The 22,398-nt window shown below is 42.9% G+C and overlaps 1 protein-coding gene across 1 annotated transcript; it reads right to left on the reverse strand.

Moving 5' to 3' along the window:
- Positions 1–6,237: 6,237 nt before the first annotated feature.
- nr1d2b (nuclear receptor subfamily 1, group D, member 2b) lies at positions 6,238–21,905 on the reverse strand. Its single transcript, XM_017721783.2, has 8 exons — positions 21,497–21,905; positions 18,835–19,056; positions 16,962–17,050; positions 14,346–14,490; positions 10,637–11,361; positions 9,377–9,562; positions 7,876–8,086; positions 6,238–7,167 (listed from the first exon to the last, which is right to left on the reverse strand). The coding sequence occupies exons 1-8, from the start codon at positions 21,513–21,515 to the stop codon at positions 6,971–6,973; spliced, it is 1,794 nt and encodes a 597-aa protein (XP_017577272.1). The 5' UTR covers positions 21,516–21,905; the 3' UTR covers positions 6,238–6,970.
- Between the last annotated feature and the right edge of the window lie 493 nt (positions 21,906–22,398).

Consider the following 22,398-nt stretch of genomic DNA (forward strand, 5'->3'; position numbering starts at 1 on the left):
AAGACTCAGAAGGAGAACCCACCATCCTCTGGTCGACACTGGATAGCAAAACAATAACAGAAGAGAAAAATGAACAGAGGATGTTTTTGGAATTGATATACAATTTTGAATAGAAAGGGGAAAAACAGCCTCTCACTGGACAGAATTATTTAGATTAACCAGTCACAACTGACGACTCCTGCTAGAGGCTGATCAGAAAATCAGTCACTAGCCACGTTTACATGCAGCCTAATAATCCGTTAATGATCCGACTAATAGCTCAATCGGAATAGAATACGTCCATGTAAACACTTCAATTGGAATAGTCTAGTCTGATTGAGGCCATTCAGAATACATCCGATTAAAATAGGTGGGTAATCCTGTAAATAATCCATTAAATAGAAGAATAATATCCGTGTAAACGCCTGTATCCCATTACATTCCCTATCGGAAAGTTTAAGTCCGTTCTGCTTTGCGTCGCGTCACAGTGAGAGTTTATACTGTTCACCACGGCGGAGCAGAAACTGGTCTGCAGAGGAGACGAAGTTCATGCTCTGATCTTTAAAAGACGGCGGTGGGACGGACGTCCAGCTTATGTGTCTCAGAGCACGACGTCTTCCTCTCGGCCTTCTTTAATAAGGACATGTGAAGGACGTTTTCCTGAGTCTGACGTCATTTTAAAGCAGTTAAAAACACAATCACTGCTCACTGCTGCTCATCTCACTCTGACTGGACTCAGGTGATGCTCGTCACATCTACACTGGTAACATCTACACTAAGAGCTTCTCCACACATGTGCATCATTTTGGATCGGATTACTTGTAGCGCGCATGTAAACTAAGATTATCTACCGGACTGTTGAACAGAGTGAGAAGACCTCAGTCTTAATCTAAAAAAAAAGGTTAATGACGTGTTCCCTCGTAAATGTTTTGCATTAAAATGCAACGGTTTGTGTTCGCTTGCAAAAGCTGTGCTTCGCTTAAGCTCAGACATGGAGCAGCTCATTGAATTTTATGTTGAACTCAGATTGAAATATAAAGATAGTATCATCACTTCTCAAAATCAAACATGATTCTGCTGTTAGTGACGCAAACTGAGACTGAGATTGAGTTTCCTCATACAGTAAAAGCTCCATTTACAGAGAAAAATAACTCAATTAACTCAGCACAGACTGGCGAAGCTGGGAAAATAGCTTTTAACGTTAGCTATGCTGTTGTAATGTAGGCAATGTCGTTGGGCACCTCTGGCCCTTCACTAGCTTGATGTCTGAAGCATATACACTCACCGGCCACTTTATTAGGTTCAGTTGCTTGTTAACACAAATAGGTAATCAGCCAATCACACGGCTGCAACTCACTGCATTTAGGCGTGTAGAGGTGGTCAAGACGACCTGTTGAAGTGCAGACCGAGCATCAGAACGGGGAAGAAAGGGGATTTAAGGGGCTTTGAACGTGGCGTGGTTGTTGGTGCCAGACGGGCTGGTCTGAGTATTTCAGAAACTGCTGATCTGCTGGGATTTTCACACACAACCATCTCCAGGGTTTACAGAGAACGGTCTGAAAAAGAGGAAATATCCAGTGAGCGGTCAGTTGTGTGGACGAAAATGCCTTGTTGATGTGAGAGGTCAGAGGAGAACGGGCAGACTGGTTCCAGATGATAGAAAGGCAAGAGGAACTCAAATAACCTAAATAAATAAAGTCGGTGTTTTCATCTATATTTTTATCCTATACTAGAACATCAGCACACACTGAGACATATTTACAGCAAAGATGGCAAAATTGACATAAAATCAACCCAAGGTGGTTTGATTTTTGTTGAACGGACGAAATGGCTCTTCTTAACATTTGGGTTACCGACCCCTGGACCAGCCTGACACTGATTAGATTGGTAGAACGAACTTTTTGAGGTTTTCTGAAATTTAGTTTGATGCAGGGAACGAATACAGTCTCAATCGAGTGGAACCTATGTAGACTGCAGTACCGTCGTCTCCAGTATGGACGTGTATGAGAAGATAACATATGAATAAGATGAATGTATGTAATTATATGATATTGTCACTCCTGATTAATGTTTAAATCTTGCACTCAGATAATCAGCATTGTTCATTCTGAAAAAATTTTAACTAGATATTTTACATTGTTTTTAATGCACTGAGGATATAAAGTTGCATTGCATGTACAAAAAGTGTTTTTAACAGTTTTTCCTATACAGAACACTTTCAACAGGATATACCGGCTGTGCAAACATGGGAAGCGTAAACATTATTACTTACGGCTAAGAGAAACTTTCAGTTTCATTCATTAGACCTCACGTCTGACCACACACAGGAAGACTGTAGCTCAGGACTGAAAACAGGTGCACACAGTTGGAGTGCTTGCTTTTAAATGTTCCTAGAAGTTCATCCCACTGATGTTTTCAACTACAGAGGGATTCAGAGTGGGTTTGGTGTGAAATGGTCCAGATGGCTTTACAGTGGTGGTGATGGGAACCAGGGGTCAGGATGACTACAACACAAATATAGACACTTTATTTACCATCCAGAACCACCAGAGAACCCACACAAGTCTTCTGAGCTTCATATGGAATATTGATGATAGTAAAATAGCAGAAAATCCAACAAAATGCTTTCTTTGGGGGCTATTTTGCCTCAAAAGACCCTGCATGTATCCCTCCACCCTAAAATGGACTTGAAATACATATCCACTTTGGGCCAAAACCTTCTCCGACATATCATTAAACAGTGTCTCAGGCATCAGGCAGTGACCATTTCAAGTATAGCTTTCTGTGAGGGAGCTTCTAGAGGTGGACGTCTGGTTCCTATCACCACCACTGTGAACAAACTTGATGACCCCCATTCAAACGCTTAGAAATTAAAAATACCTCGCAAAACACTACAGCGTTTTATTTCATTCTGAAAGCTCGTCACACTGAAAAAAACGACATCTTAGCAAGTAAAAGCATCTTAATTAGTCAGTAGTCAATATATCGAAAATCTCATTATGGGATTGTTGCCAGAATAGACTTTTTAAACATTTTAAAATACCTTTTGAAATATTTTACTTGCTTCATATAATTTTATTGGCCGATGTGCCATTGTACATTTTGAGAAACGATAAACTTTTTTCTTTTTGTTTTTTTACTTGATTTAAGTCATTTTTATTTCATGCGTGTCCATCAGATAAAATTGGCAGGTTAATGGAATAAAACACAAACGATAAAACAACAATCAAGTAAAAAAATAACAAAAAAGTTAAATACTAAGTACTTTTAAATACTTTAATAATATTCTTATGAAATATTACATATACTGACTACCACTTATTATGTCTTCACTTGCTAAGATTTCATTTGTTGCAGTGTGAAGATGCCCAGGCTTAGTTACAGTAGCTATGACATGATAATTAGAGGAAGGATTTAGTGAAAATCTGCTAATTGGTTCAATTTATTTGTGATAGTGGGTCATATTCTAGCACACGTTACGGAAAACCTAGTTCTTGGAGAAAGTAATGAACTAGAAAGTAGTGGAGTGAAAGTAAAATCAATGGAAATTGAAACTGAAGGTCTGAAAGTACTTAAGTACAGTAATGAAGTATATGTACTAAATTACTGTCCACTGCTGAAAAGCCTGCAGGTTTATTTGAATGAAACACTGCAGGTTGAATGCAAAAAAGCAACACGCCCTAAGATGAACGCAGAGCTGTAACTCTACTGGCGATCCACGTCACCCAATCCCGGACCGGTTTTTAAGGGCCAATGTCATGGAAAACTCTATTTTCCTCACTTTTCTGACGTGGAAAAGCTTGATTTAGTACGAAAACCTTGTTAAAAGTTTCAAAACACGCTTTCCAGCCCATATATGGAAACTACACTGCAAAAACAGGATTTTGTGACATCATAAAAATCAACTCATCTACATATCGTCGCTGTCCAATGATCTCCATTTTTTGCGATTTTTACTTTTTTGTATCATTTGAGCTCAGCAGTCGTCCTTCACGTCGTGTGAAAATTTCACAATGACTGGACCAACAGAAGTGCTCCAAAATGGCTTAGAATAAAGCCTCTTTCCATTGACTTACATTGAAAGATGAGTGTTTATCGCCCTCTCCTGTGAAATTACTATTTTGGACATGCTTGTTTTTCTTCGGACAGTGACGATATATTGAAGGGTTATGAGCGGCATTTCAGCCTGGACTGCTTTTCGAACGCAGGACACCCAACCAGAGTGGAGGTCGTTTACGGTCGTGTGCAAAAGTTTTGGCGCCCCCCGGTCAAGACGTCGTGAGTGAAAAGTTAACTTTTGACTGGAGGTGTTCAAACCTTTGCATGCATATCGGTTTTGAAGGCACAGTAGCAAAAACGGCCAGGTTACGGGGAAAAAAAAATAATATCGTGCGAGGGAAAAGCATGATGAGGGCCCATTAATAGTAAGCAACTGCAGCAAACTGGACTTGTGGAAATGGGGACACCCCTGCTGTTCCGAGAGCCTGAGTCAGTCACAGGCCTGCGGGCTGCCATCTGCCACCAGCCTGGACGAGGCATGACGGGGACAAGGCCAAGAACTCCCGCTTTGCATCCTTTATTTGTCTTCTACCCAAAATTAGGTCTCAGAAAAGTGGACAGAGAGATGCTCTGACTCAAGTTCAGCACCCAGGATCATCTTCTCAGCCGTGGTAATACAAAGAAAGGCAGCAACTTGACCAGAACACTGTGTTTTTCATGTGTGTCGGATATAATTTATGATGTTTGTTGGATCAAGTGATGGAGCGAACACCTCAGAAAGAAGAGTTCTTCATTTAGGTTTTATTTTATATGTAATATGTATATTATTTATATATATCTTTATATCTTTTATATATATATATATGATACACATAGAAATCTAAGTATTTTGCAATGCTTTCACAAAAGAAAACCAATAGACCAGAGTTTTGGCAATACAGTGCTCACGCTGACAGAGACTCAGGGTGGATACTGAGAGAGAGAGGGAGCCGAGGGCCCGTCGGGGAGGAAATCTGTGAGATTTTGGATCGAGATCAACACTGATATCTCAAAATACAGCAATTCATAGCACATTCGTCCTCCTCACTGCAATTACAATCCGTTCTGTATTAATACTACAATCACTATGAGACCAGTCTGTCAAATTAGTAGTCAATTTACAGTCTTTCGAGGATCCCACACACAGATTTCTGCAGATGTTGGAAAAGTCTGGCGTGTTGCACAGGGCTGGCCCAAATAATTCCAACAGCGCTCATTCATTAAGCTGGTATTTCTCTATTCAGCCTTTTTTTTCCCCAAGCTCCAAACACAACAGGCTTCAGATTTAGTGCTTCTGAATACATGGAAAATCAGCGGTGTGCAATTAACCACTCGCTTTCCGCACAGCCATTGAAGCGAAGAGTAATAATGGCTCAGGGATCACATGTGGGAGCACTAAGAGAGAGTACTGTGATAAGTCATCACCACGTCTGATGATCTCAAACAGCACAATATAAATTAGATGTGATGAAAATAGTTGACACTGTCCAAATTTGACAATTAATTCATTAACAAGTATTGACAGCCTGTGGAACGCCATTCGGGCCAGACCTAACACGGCACGCTCCTGTCGGTCTGCGGCTGCTCTGAGCTCCCTCTCTGTCTGCCTTGTGATATGCTTGTGTGTAACACACTTTACTGATTGCGCTGCTGATCAAAAGAAAAGAATAAACAACTCTACAAGGACTCTCATTTAACAGACTTGACCAGAAGAAGAAGAAGAAGAAGAAGAAAAGAAAAAAAACAGCAAAACTGAAGTAGGTCCGGACTTTCGGTGAGCGTGACGGATTGAAATCACGGCGTCCGGAGAGGACCGCTGCCCCCCTTTTCTTTAGATAATCAACCCCACACCAAAAGAGACAAGAATCTAACATCAGCATTGACAAGTATCGCCCTTACAAGCCGATACCGTCAGGTATCGTTTTGAAATCGTACTTTTTTTTTTTTTTTTTACCGTATTTTTCCAGAAACGTTTTGATTGGGTCTTGTCAGTAAATGGTGGGCAGTGCATGCAAGCTCCTACTCGAGTTCGTCTCTAAGTCAGTAGAAGCACTGCCGGAGCGTTACTACCAAACACAGCCCTACTACTCACGAAACAAAGACACAGCTGCACCATTATACTAAACTAAAAATCAAGTGTCCTCCTTTTTCTCAGCTAAAATGATTAAGAGGGAAAACAATCATTGTGAATATATATATATATATATATATATATATATATATATATATATATATAATTTTTTTTTTTTTTTTAGCCGTTCTCATCTCTTTCCGCGCTGGAAGAGAGGGGCGCAGCACCGTCACGCTGGAAAGCTTTGATTAGCAGCTTCTTCCACATTCCTCTGGTACTTTAGTTGTTTTTTATATTAGAGAGGAGTTCAAACCAAGCTCCTCTTCCTAGCTTTCCTTTACCTTTATTTAGCTTAAGCGAGGAGGGATGGAGATATCCTGCTGCCGCCCTCCTCTAAATTTAAAAACAAAAAGGTGAAAGGTTTCGGTCAGGCAGCGCACGCTCTCACCTGGCGCCTGCGTCCACAGACGCTGAAACCATAAAAAGACCAAAAGAAAAAAAAAGGACAATCAACATTGGTCACATATTGCACAAACAGTTAAACAGTATGACTCTAAGTAGGGGCCTCCAAAAGGGCAAAAAGAGCGCAGCCCCCTGACCTAAACCTGACGACTGCTCGTCAGTTCGAAGCCCCAGTTTCAGTCTGCACACATTATCACAACACACAAGTCCTTATTGGCTTACAGTACGACGACTCAAGGTGCTGCTCCCCTCTGCCTCCGTATCGGCCCCTCCGTCCTCACGGGGCTTTGGTTGAGCCCCCTCGCTTTGTTGTGGTGCTAAAGGGCGGGGCCTAGAGTTTCTGGAGGCGAGAGGGGAGCATGGTCCATAGTTAAATGTTAAGGGGAGTAGGAGGAGGAGAAGGAGGAGGTTTCCGAGAGCTCACGGGTGGACCTTGAAGGCCAGGAGCTGCTCCGAATGCATGTTGTTGAGGGAGCGCAGGTCAGGCAGCTTGAGCAGCAGCTTGGTGAAGATGGCGATCTCGTTGGGGTGGTTCTTGGTGATGAGGCTGCGCAGCGCGCGGATCAGGGTCTCCTGGAGAGCTTCCACGGAGTTCACGTTCTCCAGGCCCGAGCGGTCTGGAAAGATGGAAACATTTTAGGGTTATATTTTTTAAGACTATGCATGAATTTATTAAATAGAAAATGGATATTGACTAATGAGACTGGCGTATCGCATAACCTCACATCTCCAAAATTTCAACTTTACAGGAGAAGGAAAAAACCTACTTTACTTCTAATGCAAGTCAATGGAACCAGACTTTTTTCCAAGTAATTTGGGGCCGTTTCTTTTGGTCCATTCATCATGAAATTTACACACATTGTAAAGGACGACAGGAATTTAAAAAATACAACAAAAGCTGAAAAATGGAAATACAAGGTTTTGTTCCGACAGCAGCGACACGCTATCTACAGATATTAAAGGGCCCATATCCTACATTTCGCTTGTATTTTGTTTTTTCCCCCTGAGGTCCACTCATGACATTTTTATACTTCTACACACTAAAATTGATCTTTACATGGTAACTGTGCAACCTGCAGAATTAAACAGGCTGTTTTTGTTACTGTGCCTTTAAGACTGATATGTAAATAAACTCTGATTAGCTGTGCCTATAACTTCAGCATGAATGGGCGGGGCTAAGCTGCTGTAGTCTGAATAGACAGACGTAAATATGTTGGCTGTTGTGATGTCACAAAACTTTAACAACCCTTACGTGCTGCATTAAAACTCTCTGATTAAAAAAAGGAAAGAAAAAATGAATCAAGCAGCGAAGTGGCGAGGCACACCTGCAGACACGAGCACGACGGCGGTGAAGAGGCTCATCTCCTCCTCGCTGAGGTGCAGCGCACTCAGCTTCTCGCTGAAGTCGAACATGGAGTTGAGCAGGTCTCCAGCACCCATGGAGCGAAGCACATCCACGCTGTACTTCTGCCCGCTCAGAAAGGTCACTGTGCGGTCCTTCATGTCGAACAAGGACGCAAAGCGCACCACCAGCACCTGGTCCAGAAAAACAGAGCATCAAATGTAGTGCATCATTCACTGGAATCACTTCTCATATTAAAAGTCTGACGTTTTCATACAACAATTTATTTAATATGCATTTAAATATTAAATAGACATCACTTTCTATTTCGGGAACGAAGCAAATATCAAAAATAATATTACATTACGATAAATAACGCAATTATCTATCTACAGCATTTCTAAATTCAAGACGTCACTGTTGATGTCATACAGCCCTCTAACTTAATCTAACAATGTTTGGAAGCCGGTGAAGTTGCACTGGACAAGCACTTCAGAAGTTTTTATACCTTCATCTGAAAACAAAACTGGTGTCCTACATTTATCTTACGTTTACTTCCCCTGAGGTGCACTTAAAGCGTTAACTGTGGTTTTAAGCAGAGGCGGCTTATGAGGAGCCTGGCCACTTCCTATTTCCCCCGTTATATAAACATGACTTCAAAACAGCAGAGGGTGCCTGCAGGTGAGTCCTCGATGAACGAGATTAAACAGAGCTCAACGGCTAAAAACAAAGTTAAAATAGTTTCTAGTCACTTTTCCAGAACTTTCCTTTCATTTTACAAAACAGAAGGATGTGTTTCACGAAAAAGCAAAGATGGTTTTTTCACGTGCTTCCTTTTTTCTACAGCAAACAGGTTTTGGGCATCAGGTGCTTTTTGTGCTGATGTGAAAATGCCTGTTGTCCTTCACATTGTGGAGAGATTTCATGGTGAATGGAGCAAAAGAAAAGGCCCAAAATTACTTGGAAAAAATGTTCGGCTCCACTAACTTACATTATAAGTAAAGTTTGTTTTTTTCTTCTCCTGTGAAGTTACCGTTTTGGAGATATGAGGTTTCGTTCCGAGGCCACTGATATATGGACTCTACAGATTAATGAATGAACAGTATGTTTTGAAAGTTTAGTAATGTTTATATATATATATATAAAAAAAATGCTAATTATTTACATTTACTGTTTTTTAAAATCAGTACTAACCCTTTTAGAAGTAATAAACATTTGTGAAAAAATGTAACGGATGCAGATCTCTGCTCAGAGAAACACTCGCTACAGCACGTCTGTGGTCTCTCGTTCTGTCTCATTCTACAGGACAGAGGTCTCCAGTGCGGAGTTCTTGTGTTTCCTTGATCAAAGATCTCCAGAACTAATTAGTGAGCCTGCCATGCGTGTCGTGATAAACACTGCACTCTGCGCTGCAGAGGTCCTCCAGACTGTGTTTATGAGCAGACTTGATTGGACGTTTACAGAAAGCGGTCGAAGGCTCATACCTCGAATGTTCCAGCCTTCAGCAGGCTGACCTGGTCGTGCTGGGAGAGCTCCCTGAAGCCCGGAATGCGCTTGGCAAACTCCACCACCTCCCTGACGGCCGGAGTGAAGCTCATGGAGAACTCCTCCCAGATGGTGTGGCCTGACTTACGAGGGTCCACATAGGGCGAAGTGTTCATGGGACACACCTGAGAAAAGGGAGCGATGGGTCACTCAGCGTTCTAGTATTTGCGTCGAGAGGGATCTCACGTTTCAGATGCTAAGCTGTACGTCTAGTCGTATGGAAAGGTTTGGGCACCACTGGTCAAATACGTTTTTGATGATTTTCTAAATGAAAGACAACCTCTACAGAAAACAGACATCTGCACGTTTAAATGCACAATCATGGGTTAACTGCTGATTTCACATGGTGATATTACCCCTTACAACCCTAGGGCTGCTTTTGGGGCAAAGTTTGGGGGATTTTTTTTTGTGGTATTTTTGTAATTACAATTACATTTGCAGTTATAAAGTATTTACATGTGACAGACACACTGGGCTACTCAGATATGCCATTATTTGACATGTAAATGCCAACAGAGATTTGATATCTTTATTAATTTGAGTCATTTCTGATCAAACATTTATCCAGTGACTGCAAATTTCTGCTTATTGATATCTTGAAAACAAGTTGCACCTCAGGCAACCTTATAGAAATGATTTGTCTGGTGATTTTGATGGTGATTCATTCTATTAAAGCAGCCATGGGTTCTTCTTGTGTTCATGCCGAGTGCTTATTTTTAGTTACAAATTGAGCTGAATATTTAATATCAGATATTTTTAATACTCCTAATCAATGTAGACTTAAGACAGAGCTAAATATTATTAAATTGTATAATAATGTTGATCATAATTATTGTTATTCATCTGTTAAATGGTGTTTTAGGGCCTGTTTGTGTGATTTTGAGGGACAGAGGGAAAGTCCACTCAGTGTAGTAGTTTGAAACACTGCATTTTGTTGCCTTTTTTTCTGCCCCAGTCTGCAGGCAAAACGTGGGCTTTGGGTTCTGGGGTTCAGAAAAAAACGTGTGGCTTTTGCAAAAGTTACGGGACATTTTTTATTACATTTTTCAGCAAATAGGTAGAAATTGTGCACTAAAATTAGCAGAGAATTGCCATATTTGAGCGTGTTCGCTTATTTTCACTTCAGACATAACCAGGGGTGTTCAAACTTTTGCATACAACAATTTTTTCCTTTGCTGACCGTTAAACACGTCACTCACCAGGTGCATCCTATTGCCTCCACTCCACACTGGACCACTATAGCTGCCATTGGCTAGTGTTTCATTGGCATTGTACCCCCCCTGCATCGAGTGGCCAATCACAGGAGCAGAGCAGTGGTCACTGCTGGGCAGTCTGACTGGGCAGTGGCCAGCACCGGGGGCGCTGTTGGCCACTCTAACAGGGCAGTGACTGAGAGAACCGCCTTCTTCAGGACCCTGAGGGGCGAAGTCCGAAGGAGGGAGCTGGCGTGTTACCGTGGCGACGTTGTTGCAGTGGTTCCAGACCTCCTGCGTCTCCTCCATGCGGCGGCTGTCGTCGCTGATGCGCTCTGCGACGGTGGGGGAACGGGGGGCCTCGGCCTGCTCCTGGTTATACATGAAGTTCTCCTGGTGGGCCCTGGTCACCGTGCCGACGACCTCTTCCTCGCCGCTGTCCGTGGCGCTGGAGGAGTCTGAGCTCAGGCTGGTATCCATGGCGACCAGGGGCTCACGGTCAGTGCTGGACTCGGACTGGCTGCTTCGGGGGGAGGAGGCGGGGGAAGGGCCCGGGTCCTCAGAGGCAGGCTTGGGCGGAGAGGACAGGGTCTCGTTGCTAAGCGCCAGCGGCTGGTTGCCATGCAGATGGCTTTGGAGCTGGCTGGTGTTCATCATGTTGTTCATGGCACTCTGCATCTCCAGCAGCATGCGCTGCTTCTCCCTCTTGGGGATTCGGCCAAAACGCACAGCTGTGGGGGGTGGGGGGTGGAGGTGGGGGGGGCAATCACAAACAGCGAAACTCAATCTCCCATTTCGGTACAGAGAAGTCCACACAGGGGTGGAGGATTTGGCAAAATATTGAGATATTTTCAAAATAAATGATGCGTATCATAATTTACTGACACAGTGCAGCGTCTAAAAATAAGCCTATTTTTATTATAGTAAGTGTTTAAAGTACAGATGTCCATGCTATGGTCAGAAAAACACGTCCAGAGAGGCCATGAGCTCAAATCCAATATTTATCCTGTTTTTCACTTCTGAACTACGAAAAATGAGTTTTGCTTTAATTGTGGAATCTTTTTTACTTTCTAACATTTTCCTTATAAACTGTAAAGATGTGAACCAGTGTAATTGTAACTGATTAAAAAAAGACAATTACAAAATGCTGTATAATATAAAATATACAGAATTCTATAATTACCTTAAAAATACTTAACCTGACTACAGTAAACAAACTGAAATAAACAGCTGCCAAAAACATTATTTACAGATTTGTCTTCATCTGAACACCAAAATGGGAAGATGCTACTAAAATTCAGTTTAAAATATGCGAAATCATTCAGGTTTATATTTATAATGACTCAAAAAGGCATCACTGTTTATTTATCCAAAAAAGGAATTAAGCTTTTGTACTTTTTTCAAGCTGGATTACAGTATTTGTGATGTTTATGACAAGAACTTAATAGAAGCCGGCAGTGCTGGACAGTAACTGAGTAACTGAGTAACTGAGTAAATGTAATTAGTTTCTGTACTTTAGTATTTTTGGTGTATCTGTACTGAAGTTTCTCCATTCTGGACTTTTTCCTTTCACTCCACTACATTTCAGAGTCTAATATCCGACTTTTTCCTCCTACATTTTGAGAAATCTGTCGTTCCTTTTGGTTTCTGTGTGTATAAAAACGTAACATGTCAAAACGAAAGAAGCGCAAAGCCAGAGCACCAATCAGGGCCCAGCGGTCACTTTGTTTAGAGCTGGTTTTGACCTGTTGGTCATACCGACCCAGTGCAGCACGCGGTTCAACGTCAGCGCAGCAGCGTAAAACTTTGGGAGAGTCTGTTCAACATAAATGATGAACTAACCTAACTTTGTGTAAATAGAGCTCAATATAGAAATATGTCCACATATGCAGTCGAGACTGACGCGGCTTTTTTCTGAATTTCTACAAACACCAGTTCATTTTACAGTAAATGAGTTTGGGCTGGTTTATGTTTATGAACAGACGCCTACAGATCAACATAGTAAAGGAGCTCATCTGTGATCCTGAGTTTAAAGCCAGTTTTTATTCAACTTAAACTTGGAACTAAGTTGTAAATAAATCTGAAACTGAAACTTTGCTTGTGTGTAAAAAGTGATTTCAGAGCCACTCGGTTCTCCCTGATGGAAACTGTTTACCTTCAGTGTTTTGTGCTTCTGATCATTTTAATAGACGTCAGCGTCACTAATTAATGACGTTCTATTAAAAGACTGGTTTACCAAGAGAGACGCTGGAGGACTTTCACCTGAAATGAGTTCATGAAGCCAGTCTGGTTATAAAAATGATAACAGGACATCAGAGCCAGAATTACTCTTTTAGTACTTTTACTTTATACTTAAGTACATTTGAAGGGAAATACTTTAGTACTTTACTCAAGTTGGAGGTCTAAAGGGAGGAACTTCTACTTTTACTGGAGTGATATTTTACCTTGGGGGTCTCGACTTTAGCTCAAGTACATGATTTGTGTACTTCGTCCAGCTCTGGAAGCCGGGGTGAAGCAGGAAAATCTTACATAAGAACATAACTGTAAACAAGGACAAAGCCTGCTTCCTCGGAATTTTTCTCTTTTATCAAACCACCAGACCATCTGAACTTTCACACATTTACTTTTTCTTTTTAAGCTACTTTTCACCTCCTGCATGAGATCCAGAGCCTGTTTGGTTGCACACGGAACTAATTTACTCAGATAAGATCATCAGTGGCAGCACAGACAATAACAGTCATACTGGACTTCCTGAGAAAACTATACGTCCCTTTAAACTCATTCCAAGTGCATCCGCATCCTAACAGAAACAACACTGAGAGATCAGATCAGTCCTGCTTTAAAAGAGCTGCACTGGCTGCCTTCATCTCTCAGAATAGAGTTTAAAGCTCTGATACTAGTTTTTAAAGCTCTAAATGTCCTTAAAGCTCTGCGTAGATCACAGAGTGTCTGTCTGTTTATGTTCCAGCAAGTTATCTAAGATCTGCAGACAGTGGCCTTCTACAGACGCCCTCTGTAAAACACAGAGAACACAGAGAGGCTCTTTCAGTTACTCTGCTTCTAAACTGTGGAGCTCAGTCCACCTTTCATTAGACGGTCGAGCTCAGCGCTCACTTTTAAAAAGCATCTAAAAACGTCTCTCAGCTTTGAACTAAAACTCTACGTCTCCTGGTTTTTATCTTTTAATCTGATCTGTATCTTTTTCTTCTGATTCTAAATAAATACTAATGATCTCTTCTATGACTGTTTTATCACCTGTCTGTGAAGCACTCTGAGCTGCCACCAGCATGAAAAGTGCTATAGAAATCAAATTATTATTATTATTATTATTAAAAAAGAAAAGAAATTAATCATGAAAGAAAATGAAACACACTCCTACAAAAGATGGTTCTTCAAGGGTTTTTTAGTAAAGAAAATGGTTCTATATAACACCCAAAGAACCCTTTGCATGGTGAAATGGTTCTTCAGACTGATGGAGAATGCGCTGTGGACGGTTTTATATGGAACCTTTCTGAAAATGGTTCTGTATAGCACCCCAAAGGGGTTATTTCATTGTTACAAGCTTGACATTGCAACAACAGAAGAACCTGTTTAGGTGCTAGACAGAACCATATTCAAAAGGTTCCATGTACAGCACATTCTCCATCAGTCTGAAGAACCATTCCATGGTGCAAAGAACCCTTTGATCATGCAGATAAACCCGGCGAAGCCTCACCATCTCTAGACATGCCGACCAGCAGACACTTCTTGAAGCGGCACTGCTGGCATCGGTTCCTGTTGATGCGCATGATGGGGCAGTTCTCGTTCTTAAGGCACTTCTTGTACTGGATGTTCTGCTGGATGCTCCTCCGGAAGAAGCCCTGAGAAGAAAGCAGAGAAGAACGGAGAGAAAAGGAAAGTGTCAGCGGAAACTGGAACGACAGGACCATCTTTAGCGTGACCGAGCAGACTGACGATAACAGGTGGAGGGCCGAGGGGTCAGCGAGAAGAACAGGTGCTCAGAACTGCATTTCGCCTCTGACGGCATAAAACAGGGTCAAAGCACTTTGAGGCGAATCGGCACGTCCTGTTCGGGCTTTATTAGTGCAGGAGGCGGCGTGAAAGGCAGGCTCACCTAATCTGAACGGGCTAAAAACACCAAGTCACATCGACCCAGCCGTGAACGAGAGAACAGCTCAAGCGAGGGTTAAGATCTCCTTACTCTATCTAGAGACACGCTGCGCCTGCTGGGAGCTTTTCTCCAGGAAAACATCAATGTTATTCAATGTCTCCTGAAGGAGTTTATGAAACCTGCGCCCCACTGAGCTGTTTTTTAAATAAAAAAGCAGGAAAAAACACTTCTGACCAAAAAACAAGTGCTGCACTATAGTCCAGAAGTGCCAGACAGCCCTTCTAGTTAGTGAATAGCTACTTTAAAGAGCCCATATCTTAAAAACATTGTTGCGAACGTAACATACATGTAAACGAATCTGCTGTAATTAATGCATTTAGATGCATTAAATGTAATTAATCTTCTTCTGATGTCACAACAAAGAAGTATTTCAATACACCCACCTATTCAGCCCACAGCAGTTAGGCCCCACCCATTCAAATGGAAGTTATAAGGAGTGTTTCCGCTTGAACTGCTGTTTTTTTTTCTTTTTTTATGCAGCACAGCCAATCAGAACAGAGCTCATTTACATTTGGGCACCCCTAGTCAAATGTTATGCTGTGTTGATTTTCTAAACGTAAATAAATTAACACATCATCTGCAGAGAATCTCCACATTTTAATGTAAAATTACTGCCTATTTAACATGTTAAACAGGTGTTTGGCCATGAAATGCAGTTATTTCAGAGACATTTTCATCCTTTCATGATTTTTTTTAACTTTTAGTCATGTAACAATGAACATATGATAACACAGCACTGTTTAAAACAAAAACCTTCACTTTACAAGAACTTTTTGTCACCAAATTACCACCACGAGTCTTAATTAGAACCAATCCAGCCGTGCTCCTTTACTCACGCTGAGGCTGAATCCCAAATGGCTCCCTGCTCCCTACATAGTGCACTACGTCGAGTTTAAATACTCATTTGGGATTCAGAAACATCCTTCCTTGATAAATCACGCACAATTTGGCTGTAGACGCTAGAAATACTAAACCTTAATAGCTAGAACACTATTAAGGAGCTCCGAAGCCGAATGGGATTCTTACTTTGCCACAAACAGAAATCGGACACTGTTAAGATCACATCTGACCGACAGCCGATTTTGTCCGACTCTGAAGACGAGACGACACTAAATTCCCAAACTGCCGTCACCACTGAGCAGCTTTTCAGTCGGCAGCTGAGACAGAAGAACAGCTGAACAACCTGGAATCAGCCAGAAATGAACCCAACACCATTCGCCAAACTAAACGGGCTGTAAGAAGCTTTACAGACCGTCTGGAACAAAACAACATTAATACTGATCTGGAGAAACTGACCAAACTGAGCTGAACCTGATATTGGGTCAGTTTTACGGCTCAGTCTGATTTGGTCCGACTCTGAAGATCAGACACGTCTGGCGAATGGTGTTGGGTTCATTTCTGGCTGATTCCAGGTTGTTCAGCTGTTCTTCTGTCACAGCTGCCGACTGAAAAGCTGCTCAGTGGAGACGACGGTTTGGGAGTTTAGTGTAAGGAGCTGGAGAACGAACTGCCGGCTGAGCAGCGAGTGGGCGGAGCTCGTTACTCCGACGCAGCACCAAGCTGCTCGTTAAGGAGCTATAATTAGGAGGAAGGAGCTGAACATTAAAACATATTAAACGCCGCGTTCACGGACAGTTTATTAATTTCTTACTGTATTTATTTAACTGCTGTATTAAAGCAGTAGAAACACTCGAGGAGGGAGTTACCACCAATAACATCACGGCTGTGATGATCTACGGCCACCAGATCACAGCCGGGATGTTATCTCACGATAACACACTCCCTCTCGGGTTCTACTGCTTAATTTGACAACGGCTTTGAAGGCGGCTCAGCCAATCAGATTTTAGGACCAGCCCCCCCGTTTTGGGCATATGATTCCCTAAATGTAACTGAAGCCCAGCAGTGAGGAGCTGAACTTTCCCCTCCTCTGCTGTCCCTGCAGACGGGCAGGGTCGCCTACAGAGCGGCGCTAGCAGCTGTTAATGAAGGGATGCTCTTTTTATTTGAGAGGTCCGATTAATTAGGGAAGATCTCAACCACTACCCCTCATAACTCAGTTCCAAGGGGCAACACTCGAAAACAAGGGGTATGGGTAAAAATAAGAAATGGGACTGGGCCTAAATCCTGATTCTGATTCCGAAGCATTCCGAATTTCCTCACCTTGCAGCCTTCGCAGGCATGGACACCATAGTGGAATCCTGAAGCCACATCTCCACACACTTTACACAGCAGCACCAGGCCACTGATCTCTGCATAAAAAAGAAAAAGAGAAGAAAGAGAAAATAGGTCAGGAGGGCACGGAAGCTGATGTTTGTTATTTGGCAATCACTCCGATAACGAATGTTTGGATAGTTTTAGTGCCACCTGCGACCGGCACAGGAACGCTGGCTCCACACCAGGCAGGTAAGCGCTGCCCGGTGCTGAACCGCACTTATAAAATGATTTTGTAGAGCACTGTGTACTTTCTGGTTGCGAAATGACATCATATCTATATTTAATTGTGCGTATTTATAATCCATATCGAGGTCAGGACAAAGGTTCTGTTTGAACAGAGCTTGTGACAGTGAGCAATCAAAGATCTACTACGTCCACTAAAGTCGTCCACCAAAGCACTGACTACAGGAGCCGGGCGGTGGGAACCTGTCGCACCCAAACTTTTATTGGTCTTATTCAAAGATGAAGTGCCCTAGAATCACAGCCTTATATAAGCCTAACAATTCCACAGTCTCGTCTGCATCCGCTCTTCTGACTTAAACTCTTTATAGCAAAGCTTCTGGCAACAAGATAAGTTGTGGCCACAACATAGTAAAGCATGAGAATGAGATAATCAAATCCTGGCCACGACTTAGTAAGTCACGGGACCAAGATAATTAAGTTGTGCACAAAACTTGGGAATGAGGGAATGAATGGCCACAACTTAATTATCTTGGTACCATGACTTACCAAGTCATGGCCATAATTTCATTATCTTCTTCTCATGCCTTACTAAGTAGTGGCCAGAACTTAATTATCTTGTTTCCATGACTTTCTAAGTCATGACCATGACTTAATTATCTCATTCTCATGCCATACTAAGATGTGGCCACAACTTATCTTGTTGCCATGCCGTACTAAGTCATGGCGAGGACTTCTCATTCTCATGCCTTATTAAGTTGTAGCCACAACTTAATTATCTTGTTCCTAAGACTTACTAAGTCATGGCCAGGACTTAATTATCTCATTCTCATGCTTTACTGAGTTGTGGCCACAACTTATCTTGTTGCCACGGCTTACTAAGTCATGACCAGGACTTAATTATCTCATTCTCATGCTTTACTGAGTTGTGGCCACAACTTATCTTGTTGCCACGGCTTACTAAGTCATGACCAGGACTTAATTATCTCATTCTCATGCCTTACTAAGTTGCACAAATTAGAATCTCGTTAGAACGTGTTAAGAAGGCGTGGCCACGCATTACTTTTATTAAAATGGGATGCAATCAGCAGGTCTCTGCACTAAACGGAGAAAAACTCATAAACGAGGAGTTTAGCCTGAAATCTGTCCTAAAGGTACAACATCTTAACCGAAACATCCTTAAGGAGCCGGACGGCTCGTTACTATAATCGCTTTTCCTACCTAAGATCTGCTTTAGGCTTTTGTGAAGTAGAAATATTTGATAAAGTAAGTTATGACGACTTCACCACTAATTTATAGCAGGTTAATAACAAAAACATGTCCCTCAGTGTCTCGTGACACATGCTGTCCTACTGAACTACTCGGTCACCGAGTGTCCTTCACGGCTCGGTTTCATTCACGTATTTAATCCGCATGAATTTTAAAAAGCTCTTTTTTCACACAGTTAACTGTCCAGGATATCACGAATAAAACAGAATTAATAACTAACAACTCTTTCAATAACAGGCCTACTGCTATTTTATAGGCATTGTCCTATGGATATAACTTATTATCCGGGCCCGGGTCAGTACAGTGTGTGCTGGGTGTGGCTGGGAACCCCCAGCGAGCCAAACTCACAAAACGTTCCCCTGAAACTCACTCGTGATGCCACACTTGTTGGCGGAGGGCGAGCGCGTCTTCCCCGAGCCGTGGCTCTGCGGCCGGGAGTGGGCGGCGGCGTCTCCCTGCTGGGCCTCGCGGCGGCCGGGCGAGCTGGCGCGGGGCGGGGAGGACGACTGGTAGCTGCTGTTGGAGCAGTCGCTGTGGCACGACTCCGGGCTGGAGGCTGAGCTCGAGGAGCTGATGTAGGCTATTACCCCCCCTGGTGGAGCACAGGGGGAACAGCTGGGTCAGTGGTGAAAGGAGCTCCTCAGAACACAAGCAGGCTTAACTTCTGCACATTATGACCCTTTAAACCCTGAAATGCGTTCACAGAGGAGGCGCGTGAGCAACAAGCCTCATAACTTAACTCACTTTTAATGTAATTCAATGGAACCAGACCCCCAGACCCCCCCCCAGACCACCCCCCAGACCACCACCACCCCCCTCTCCAAGTCATTTAGGGTCATTTATTTTCACCCATTCATCATTAAATTTACAAACAACGTAAAGGACAACAGGCAGCGTTTGGGTTCAAGGCACTGGATGCACCTTAACAGAAGAGAACTATAAATCAGTTCATGCACGTCCCTTTAGTTTCAAATAAAATAATATTAAAATGCATGAAAAACGCCTATTCTGCACCAAATAAATAAATAAATAAATAAATAAATAAATAGCCCTTTTGCCACGGTTTACACCCCTCCCCACCCTCCTACCGGAAAAAAAGAGGACCAGTCGGACGACAGGGCGCTTTTATTTTCCTCTGAGCTTGACCTGGTTTCTGCCTCCACTCTCAATGGTTAGGTAACGGCGTTACATAATGCCCGTTTCAGAAGGGTGTAGGCCGCCCTCACTGCCAGGAACTTGACTCAAACAAAGCACAGGAGGGGGAAAAATACTTTTATTTTACCGTGGTGGCCGCTTTAACTGGGAAATTCCTGGAAAAACACACACGTCCAAACACCACGGTGGAAAAGACGGATCTGGGTTCAGCAGATTCTCCTGAACAAGCACACGCTGTACACATCACCACCGTCCCAAAAAACCCCACGTGCGTCTCTCCACCTTCGTCGATTTTTATGTTCCTGCGTCACTTGAACGCCAGTGGCTGTCGTTTCATGATGAACGGACCAACGGGAACGCTCCTGGTTCAAAGCCTCTCCACGTTAACTTGCATCAAGGGCTAAGAACGTCTCCTGTAAAGCTGCTTTCCGTGTGATCTTTCTCTTCGGGGCGGTGATGAAACACTTCCATCACTAACACTAATGACGTGATAATGCACAAGAGCCTCAAGCTACACTTCTATACTGTACAGTCAAAATACTGCATAAAAAACTAGATTTATGCGCTGGACGTGCTTTAATATCCAAAACGCTCTTGACACAATCCAACCTGTACGACCGTACACACCGTTCTTCAAGGTTCCTTTGGTAAAGCCAGGTTCTGTTTCTACAGCCATTTGCAGGCTTAAATGGTTCTCTGAATGGTGAAACAGGTCTTCAGGCCGATGGGTACAGTGTGTGGCTCTATATAGCACCAAAAAAAAAGGTTCTGCTGTTGCCACAATGTCAGGCTTGTAATAATAGCAGAACCTTTTTGGTGCTTTTTCAAAAAGGTTCTATAGTGAGGGAACCATGTACAGCACATTCTCCACCAATCCGAAGAACCGTTTCAGCACGGAGAGAACGATTTAAGCATGCAAATGGTCCTATCTAGAACTCTTGGTTCTAAATAGAACCATTGTCTTTACTAAAGAACCCTTGTAGAACCATTTTAAGTGTGTAGGGCTATTTAGAAAAAGTACATGTGTGTGTGTGTATGATGATGAAACCCTTTATTGTCACTAATCACAAGTATCAGCGAAATATATATACATATACATATATGTGTGCACACACACACACACACACACACACACACACACACACACACAAGCACACCATGGTTTCTAGAATTTTCCAAGGTCTGGGAAAAAGGGCCGGTTTTGAAATGACGTTTCTACGCATAATTTTGAATAAATGCATAAATTAAATCGATACGTTGGGCCCCGTTGACAGACCGTCTCTCGTTCACCGAAGGCGTTTCTTTCCTAAACACGCCCCCTGGGCGCGCGGAAAGTAGGTCAGAGCTCGAGCAGCTCGTACACGCCTCACGTGTATCCGCGGCTCGCCGCCGCACCACTTCTCGGGGCCAAATTATGCAACAGCCACGTCACGGCGCCGCTCAGCCAATCAGCGCGCACGCACAGGGAGCGTAAACACAGAGGCACATGGCTAGGCTGGCCGGTCCATGTGAATTCGGGGAGCTGCAGATGTCTGTGTTGTAACAGCAGCTCCCCCCGACACTCTTAACCCAGTTTCGCTTTTAGGGTCGCGATGCTGGCGAGGCGGACCGAAAAACAGCTTTGAAGCGCGGCGATGTATTTTGTGGACCAGAATGAAACTGGGTTTCTTATCCAGCAGCTTGTTTTCCGAATTTGTTCCGTTCCACCTTAAATGGTGCAGCAGTTACGCTCTGGTGCACGGGACATCGTCAAGCGCCAGAACGTAACTGCTGCACCATTTAAGGTGGAACGGGAAAATTCGAACAAGAAGCAGGCAAATACGAAGCTAAGTTAAGAACAATAAAACCGAGTTAAAGGGTAAACGCTGTTCTCTTACCAGCTTTTGCTGCTTCCATGTTCTCCAACAACAGAGAGCCCTCGGTCACCTGTGTTTCCCGTATTTTGAGGCCGTTTTTTCTTCTGTTTTCAGCAACTTTCTAGTCGCTGGGCTGTAGGTGCGCGAACGAGTTTCACCAGCTGACCTAATCTAACTAACCCGAGTTAAAGCCCGAACATTTTGTGTCCGGGTGTTTTCTGTTTTTCTTTGCTTAAAGGTTTAAGTTGCAGAGCTTACGCGGCTTCTTCCGGAGAAATTAATCGATATAAAACTTAGTTTTTCAAAATAAAAGCTCCTCTGAGAAAACAGCAGATCTCCCGGAACAAAACAAAACGGTGACCGATCTCCGGTATCCGCGCTGAGCGTCCCGGGCTGCTGTGGATCAGAGGCTTCTGTGAAGGCGCTTCTGCTGTTTCGAGTAAAGTGCTCATTGCTGGCCATGTGACCCACTTCAGTGGCTCCTCCTCCTTCCAGCCAGCGTTAGTGTCAATGTAACCCACTGACACACTTTCATGGTTCAAAGTAATGCACGAGCTTGCAGGGGTGGCTCCCGCGTCGCCGTACTGCACGTGCATGGGTGGGGGGGGACACCCTTATGGACCCCAACAGAGCAAGCAGGCAAAGAGATAAATATTATATACATTATCAAGCGAACTACTAAGCCATTCATTTAGATACCAAGTCATTATTTTGACATACTAAGTCGTAATTTTGGAATACTACCTCATCATTTAGAGATGCAAAGTCATTATTTTGTGATACAAAGTCGCTACATTGGAACGCTGTCTCATTGATTTAAGATACTAAGTCGTTATTTTAGATACTATCTCATTATTTTGAGATACAAAGTCGCTACATTGGAACACTGTCTCATTGATTTAAGATACTAAGTCATTATTTTA

The sequence above is a fragment of the Pygocentrus nattereri genome, chromosome 1 (genome assembly GCF_015220715.1).
Source record: "Pygocentrus nattereri isolate fPygNat1 chromosome 1, fPygNat1.pri, whole genome shotgun sequence".
Lineage (NCBI taxonomy): Eukaryota > Metazoa > Chordata > Actinopteri > Characiformes > Serrasalmidae > Pygocentrus > Pygocentrus nattereri.